Here is an 8,133-nt window from a genome sequence, read left to right on the forward strand (position 1 = left end):
AACACAACAGGGAAAAAAACTTTAACATCGTCATGAAGGAAACAATAGGAGAAAAATGCCCAGAACTCTGAACGTAGAAAATGAAATTCCAATTGAAAGAATTCAGATTGCCTCCAGAAAAACAAAACAAAATTCAAGGTTGCAAACTCTACGACACATAGTGGCTAAATATAACAGTATAGTTCAGAAACAAATTCTGAAAGCCATCAGGAAAATAATATTAAAGTGCAAAGGAAAAGACATTAGAATAAAGCAAGCCTTTCACACCCACTAGAAAAACGAGGACTGAATGGAATAATGTGTTTTAAAGAGAAAGAGCTCAGGATGCAGCCCAGGGTAACCTATCCTGCAGACCTGAACATAACCATATAAGAAGTCTAGCTAAAAGATAAAGATAACGGAAAATGTGGAACTGAATAACTTTCTAAAGAAATGAGTCAAAAGACTTATGGCATCATCTAATGGGACAGCAAAAGAATACACATATTTCTCTACATCACGTAGGCATGCACAGAAGTATTAAAAGCAATGTAAAAGAAAGGTAGAAATAGTTAATTTATCCTTTAGAGACTATAATGCAATAGGAATAGAAAAATGATTCAGGAACCAAAACCAAAAGATATAAGCCAAAATGGAGACTTAAAGAGGAAGTTTTTTCTAAAATGAGGGGTTAAAAAAATCATAGCAACAATAATTATGTAAAATAAAATTATAAAGATGAAGTAACATAAAAAAATTTCTGGAATGAAACTGAAACAATCCTCAGCGGGAAATAATATCTTTACACTAACAAAGTAGATATAGAGAGGATTAATGAATTTAACATGCATTTTAAAAAATTAAATTTTTTAAATCAATAAATAAGCACATAAAAATTAGAGGGAAAATAGATGAATTAGAAACAAAAAATACATAAGCTGATAAAAAAAACTAAAAGCTGGTTTTTAAAAAAATGTAAAATTACTAAACCCTTAGCTAATCTGATAAAAAAGAGTAGAAAATCAAATCAATAACATAGCAAATGAGCAAGGTAAAATCACAGCAAAAATAGAAGAAAATAAAACATTATAAACAGCAATTTGTTAACAAAACTGAGAACATAAAATAAATACCTTCAAACATAAAATACCCAACCTATCAGAAGATCAGATAGAGATCGTAAACAGCATAATCTCAGAAAAGGAAACAGTAAAGGAACAGGCAAAGGCGGGGGGGGGGGGGGGGGGGGGGGGTTGGCAGGGTTCGGTATGGAACTCTTGGTCTTGATAAATTTACAGGCTTCTATTAAATTAAAGTGGCCATATTTCACAAATTATATTTCATATTAAGAAAACACCCTGCCAGAATCTTTTTGTGAGGCAAATAAATAGTCCTAATAACTAAACCAAGGGAAGATAAAATGCTGAAATTGTAGATCAATACCATTAATGAACATTGACTCAAAAATCTTAAACAAAATCCCATCAAACAGACTACAGTAATTTATCCAAGAAATCATTCATTATGATCAAGTGGGGTTTATAGCAAGGATACAAAAATGGTTCAACATTCCAAAAGCATTCAATGTAATTAATCATACTAAAAATCAAAATACACAAAACCATATCTAAATGGACACAGAAAAATCCTTTAACAATGTACAACACTCGTTTTCACTAGAAAACATACAAAGTATAAATGTAGTTGCTGTTCAATTGTTTCAGTCACATTCGATTCTTTATGACCCCATTTAGGGTTTTCTTGGCAAAGATACCGTAGTGGTTTTCCTTTCTTTTGTCTAGCTCATTTTATAGATGAGGAACTCAGGCAAACAGGGTGTCTGAGGCCAGATTTGAACTCAGAATGATGGTCTTCCTGAATCCAGGACAGGCAGCTCTACCCATTGTGCCACCTGGCTGCCCTTAGAGGACCCTTTATAAAAATATCCTAATATCTTAAAAAGCATCTATCTAAAACCAAAAGCAAGCATCACATGAAATGAGGATACACTAGAACCTCTTCCAATATGCCTAATATCCTTCCTATTATTTGATACAGTTGTGGAAATGCTAGCAATAAGAATAAAGGGATTAAAGGAATAAAGATATGTAAAAACTATAGGATGGTTTATTTTTTGTTTGATAAAATAAAGCTTGTTGCTTCTGGGAAAAAATTAAATATTTTTGTCATATAGCTCTCTTTGGGAGATGGAGGGTGAAACTATGGTGATGTTAGAAACAAAATATCAATAAAAACTTATTTAAATTTTTTAAAGAGTTTATGGAGAATGCTAATTTCAAAACCACTTTTCTAAAGTTTTGTTTGTTTTTAGCAGGAGCAAGGCAGAAAACTTATTAGTTTAGGTTAGGTATAATCTAGTATATGGGAGCATTTGATTGTCAGTAAGACTGGGTTCTTTTTCACATTAGACACTTACAATCTGTGACTCTGGGCAAGCTACTTAAACTCTCTGTGCCTCTGTTTCCTCATTTATAAAACAAAGAGGGTAAACTCCATGTTTTAGAATACAAGAAGTTTTTACATTTGCAGTAATTTTTGGTAAGCAGATCTAAAATTGCCTTTTCTCAGGGTGTCATCACAAACAGAATAAACTTCAACTTTCTACTTGAGATTGAACAACTTACCTTTGCTGAGGTTAATGTCCCCATCCCCTAGCTGTAATAGTAGATGAACTCATGTTTTTCCATTTTAGCGTCACTAAAGAGGAGATTGTAAAATAAGACAACTAACAGGTCATAACAAATCATCAGAGAAGATAATACAGACTGAAGGTTAGGGGTGTGGCACCCCCTCAATCTGGAAAAATCTATGTCCAATTTTTTGGCCCTCCTTTTGGCTTCTCCTTTGTAGGAGAACAGGAAATAAAGGAGGAAAAAGGGAATGTTCTTCCCTATTTTGCCATCAGGTCTCTTATTTTGCAAAAGCTTCATAAGTAGGATTTAGGTATAAAGGGGCTGAACACATAAAAGAATTGAAATGCAGAATATGAGTAGAAAAAAACACTTTGGTTACAGATAAAAAAATTAGAGATTATGGTGGAGGGAAATAAACAATCACAGCTTTGTGCCTTCATTTGGTAGGCATTCTACCAAATGTGTGATAGGTTACACAGGCAGAAAAGGGAAGGAGAAGAAGGAAGGAAGGAAGGAAGGAAGGAAGGAAGGAAGGAAGGAAGGAAGGAAGGAAGGAAGGAAGGAAGGAAGGAAGGAAGGAAGGAAGGAAGGAAGGGAGGGAGGGAGGGAGGGAGGGAAGGAAGGAAGGAAGGAAGGAAGGAAGGAAGGAAGGAAGGAAGGAAGGAAGGAAGGAAGGAAGGAAGGAAGGAAGAGGGAGGGAAGGAAGGAGGGAAGAGGGAGGGAAGGAAGGAGGGAGGGAGGGAGTTGTGTTGCCCAAGTGGAACTGACCAGCTGGGTCCCTAGTGGGGCAGCTACTGCTTACAGGTTGTTGTTGGCCCTTTGTTTTTGAGGAGGACCATGACATCAGGAAGGTGATGTCATAACTTGCAAGTGAGTGCATCTGAGTGAGGCAGGGCTGTGCAAAGTCACACCAGCCTCACTCTCTCCTCTTGAGTCATCTAGGCCCAGTGGCAAGATATAGATCAGGATGACTGGAGATGGCCCCAGATGTAATGGGAGACCTTCTCTGAGCCTGGGAGTATAGGGATGAAAGAAGCACGGAAAAGTGGCAGAGGGTGGAGGTGGGAGAAGTTTGAAGAAAAGATAGAAGGGCTGAAATGAGGGATGAGATCCAAATAAAAATCACCATGAACTTTTCATAGTAAAAAATTGCCAAATTACTAAATGCTGTGTCAGATTACTCCCCCCTCAAAATGATGCATCCTGTCATTAAGAAGCTCTGACTTTATTTGAATAAATAAATCTAAAATTGTAAAACATAATTAAATCAAACATAAAGGAGAGGGATGGAATCAAAGTGGCAGAATGAAGCCAGCAATTTTTTCTGAGCTCCCTCAACGTGTCTCCTCTACAACAATTTAAAAACATGCTGAAATGAATTATGAGTGGGAAAACCAGTAAAAAGTCACCAACAAACAAAAAGTTACAGTGACTCATTTTTCCCCCCAGCCCAGGACAGCTTAGGAAGATAGAGAGGTCTGAGAAGTCTGTGGACACTGCAGTCTGTGGCCAGACCAGCAGTGGGCTGTGGGATGGGATGGCAGCAGTGCCTAGGGACTGAATGAAGACTGAACACTTGGTCAGAAAAGATCACAGGGAACCCCTGTACTAGCACCAGATGCAAGATTGGGTACCATTTTGCAGGTCTGTCTGTCACCTACTACCCAGTTCTGGGTTGCAGTTCCAGGACAAAGAGGATTAGTCTCAGGAGGGAGCAATGGTCCTACCTGAGTTAAAGATCAGAGCATAGGCCAAGAGGGAAGTGACCAGACCTCTCCTAGGATCACACCACTTTGGAATGGAAATAGAAAGAAGTATACTTATTTTTCAGCTGTACATGACACCTTTACAATAATTAACCATGTATTAGGGCATAAACACCTCACAACAAATGCAGGAAAACATAAATATTGACTGCACATTTTTTGAACCATAATGCAATTAAAAAATGCATTCAATAAAGAGCCATGGAGGCAGAGATTAAAAATTAGTTGGAATCTAAATAATTTAATGTCCATCATTACCTATATTATTTAATATTTTAATATATTAAAATGCTATCTATAGCAATAAGACATGAAAAAGAAATAGAAGGGATAAGAATAAGCAACAAGGAAACAAAACTACCACTTTTTGCAGATGATATGATGGTATATTTAAAGAACCCCAGACAGTCAACTAAAAACTAATTGAAACAATTTATCACTTTATCAAAGTTACAGGATATAAAATAAAACCACACAAGTCCTGAGTATTTCTGTATATTATCAACAAAAAACAGTAAGAAATAGAAAAAATTCTATTTGATATTAAAGGATATGAAAAGGCAGTTTTCAGAGGAATAAATCAGTTATCAAGAGTCACAGGGAAAAATGCTCTAAACCACTAATAACTGAAGAAATACAAATTAAAACAATTCTGAGGTACCACTTCAGACCCATCAAATTGGCTAAGATGACTGCAAAGGAAAATAACAAAGGCTGGAGGGAATAACAGACAACAGGGACACTGTTGGTGGAGTTATGAACTAGTCCAATTGTTCTGGAGAACAATTTGGAAATATGCCTAAAGGGGCCATACAATTGTGTTTAACCCAGTTAGACCCTTTGTTTGGAAAAATCACTACTAGGTCTATGCCTCTAAGAAATCAAAGAAAAAGGAAAAAGATCCATATGTAAAAAAAAAATTTATAGCAGTTCTTTTCATGGTGGCAAAGAATTAGAAATTGAGGGGATGCCCATCCATTGAGGAATGACTGAACAAGATGTAGTATATGAATGTAATGGAATACCATTGGGCTATAAGAAACTATGAGCAGCGGCTGCATTTCAGAAAAACCCAGAAAGACTTTCATGAACTGATGCGCAGTGAAGCGAGCAGAATCAGAAGAACATTGTACACACTAACAGCAAGATTGTGCAAGGACAATTCTGAAAGACTCATGATAGAACATGTTATCCACACCCAGGGAAAGAACTATGGAATCAGAATGCAGACTGGAGCATATTATTTTCTTTGTTTTGTTTTTTCATGTTTTTTTTCCCTTTTGTTCTGTTTCTCCTTTCACAATATTTAACATGATTATACATGTATAACCTACATCGGATTGCTTGTCATCTTGGAGAGAAGGCAGAGGAGGGAAGGAGAAAGATTTGGAACTCAAAATCTGATAAAAAAAGGAATATTGAAAACTGTGTAGAATGTAGTCGGAAAAAATAAAATACTATTTATGTAAAAAGTACCCAAAGAGGCATTCAATATTCAAGTTATTTATAATTACAAGAGGACAACATAGCTTAGTAAGCGATCAGCCCTTGAATAAAAAAAGACTACAACTCTTTTCTCTGACCATAGATTAGGTACTTAAAGTTCAGTTTCCATACACACTGTCCCTCAATTTTTCAATGATCTGAGTCAGTTGGGAGAGTTTCTACATGAGATGTGGTCCAAAATTGTGGGGTGCTACATATACATACCTCTCTGATAAGCTTTGAGACCTTTCTAAACCCTTTTATCAAACAAAGCATGAATTTCCATCCCCAAAGGTACACAAGCCTTCAAGCACTCCCTAGGGTACATCAGTACAACACACATTTCCTCAAACTTGATTTAAATGAAAAAAAAAAAGCCTCATTTAGCAACTACTTTGTCATCATAGTTTGCTAAGAAGAAGACTGATCTATAAGTTTAATTATGATGAGTGGCACAGAAATCATGTTGACTTAGGTAGTCTGAAGGTGTTTTTATTAATATTTTTACCATACATACAAAACATACTGTTTATAGTATGTTCTACAATAGTAGTTATTGTGAGATCTTTCCGGATGACTTTCAATTATTAACAACATTACAAAAGAATTACAAATACACATGCCATTTTTCTTTTTTTTTATGCTATTTTTCTTGTTATCAGTTTTATGCTGGATTCTTTCCTTCTTGCATACATAGGAGCAGGATCTATCAGAATGGAGAACTTTTACTAAGTGCTCAATCCACTGTTTGGGATGTTACCATCTTAAAGGCTGGGGAAGAAAAGCCATGGACTATATAGTTTAAGAATACATATAATTCAAGAATATCTACATGACTTAAAATCAACCAACTACCTAACCATTGGGGTTCCTTCCAGTTCCTATGAACCCCTGAACTGCTTCAGCAGTTCATCCTAGAGTCTGACTCTCTCCTGCTTAGTTTCCTTGGAGGGAAATATGCAGAAAACTTAGCCAAGGTGAAAAGCAGGTATCACCGCCTCTGACTTCCTTGCAGCCTTCCTCCCACCCTCTCAGTAGTCAATTTACATACAAACCTGGCTCTGACGTTTCTCAGTCTCGTTAGTACTGCACAACAAACAAAAGCCAGCTATTTCACTTTGTGATGTTGGGAGAAAATTCAAAACCTTCTCTCCCTCAAAACCCATTTATTATCCAAAATGCTGTGTTGGATAGAAACCTTTAAATTATCACTTTTACTGCATATCTGTTTATCTTCAAATAAGGAAGAGTAAGGGTTGCCTTTCAATGTTTTACTTAGGCTGAACATTCAAATTTATTTTGGTATTAGATTACAGACCTTATTTCAAGTATGTTAGATAATTTCTTTCTTGGGCAAATATGTTTGAACTTAGTGGCAGTGAGCCAAAAGATCCTATTCAGTGACTAAATAAACTTGTTTTTATCCAACCCTCCTTCCCACTCCCTGGTGTGCAAAGCGGCTTGAGTGTGCTCTCGCGCTCTCCATCTCTCTGTCTGTCTGTCTGTCTGTCTGTCTGTCTGTCTCTCTCTCACACACACACACACACACACACACACACACACACACACACACACACACACACACACACACCCCACATCCCCACATGGAGCTAAACAACTTTAAATCCGAAGAGGATTGCAGTTTCAGAGTCTAGCCAAGTCAAAGTATCAAATGGATGCAGTTCTCTGAGAATATAGCAAAGGGAAATCTCCTGCCTAATCGGTTCTTCTCTGAGCTCTGGTCCAAGTGGGAAAGGTAACTTTCCGTGTGTTTCCCTGTGTTTTCAGCCTTCTTGCAGCTCCTAAGTCCCCCAATCCCCTTTCCCGAGGGGACCCGAAGAACCTCATTTCGCCATCCCTGATCTGGGCGCGCTCCCGGCAGCATTTGCAGACGCTTTTCTACAAACCTCTTAGGAGCTTTACCTGCCCACTTATACTAACGTAAAGCGGGCTGAGATGCTCTCAGAAACGCTCGTGAGGAGCACTCCAGCTGCACAGGCATCCTGCCAGGAAAGCTGAGGGTGTGGTCGGCAGCCCCAAGAGGATGCTTCCAGCTCAGCCAGTATCCTCACCTCTTCAGAATAAAGCACTTTAAAATATCCCGTTCTGAGGAGTCGGGACTAAGGTCTAGATGGTAAGGCTGAGCTGGTAAGGCTCAATGACTGAGGGATAAAAGGTACCGGAAAAAAAAATAAACCTCTGGAATATATGGAACATAAACATGGCCCCCTGTGAGTCACAACCCTGTC

General features: G+C 37.5%; 1 protein-coding gene across 6 annotated transcripts in view; it reads right to left on the bottom strand.

Annotated features, from left to right (window-relative positions):
- Positions 1-3,433, bottom strand: part of TRIM36 (tripartite motif containing 36) — a 70,616-nt gene extending 67,183 nt beyond the window's left edge. For 5 of the 6 annotated variants that reach the window (XM_072597200.1, XM_072597196.1, XM_072597201.1 and 2 more), the window contains exons 1-2: positions 3,402-3,433; positions 2,625-2,697 (exon numbers count right to left, since the gene is read on the bottom strand). In XM_072597200.1, coding sequence (XP_072453301.1) covers positions 2,625-2,648 — 24 coding nt within the window. In that variant the 5' untranslated portion in view covers positions 2,649-2,697; positions 3,402-3,433. Of the gene's footprint in view, positions 1-2,624; positions 2,727-3,401 lie in introns of those variants that run through there. The other variant, XM_072597198.1, reaches the window with a different exon arrangement.
- Positions 3,434-8,133: the final 4,700 nt, after the last annotated feature.

Source organism: Notamacropus eugenii, chromosome 3 (assembly GCF_028372415.1).
Source record: "Notamacropus eugenii isolate mMacEug1 chromosome 3, mMacEug1.pri_v2, whole genome shotgun sequence".
NCBI classification, from domain to species: Eukaryota; Metazoa; Chordata; class Mammalia; order Diprotodontia; family Macropodidae; genus Notamacropus; species Notamacropus eugenii.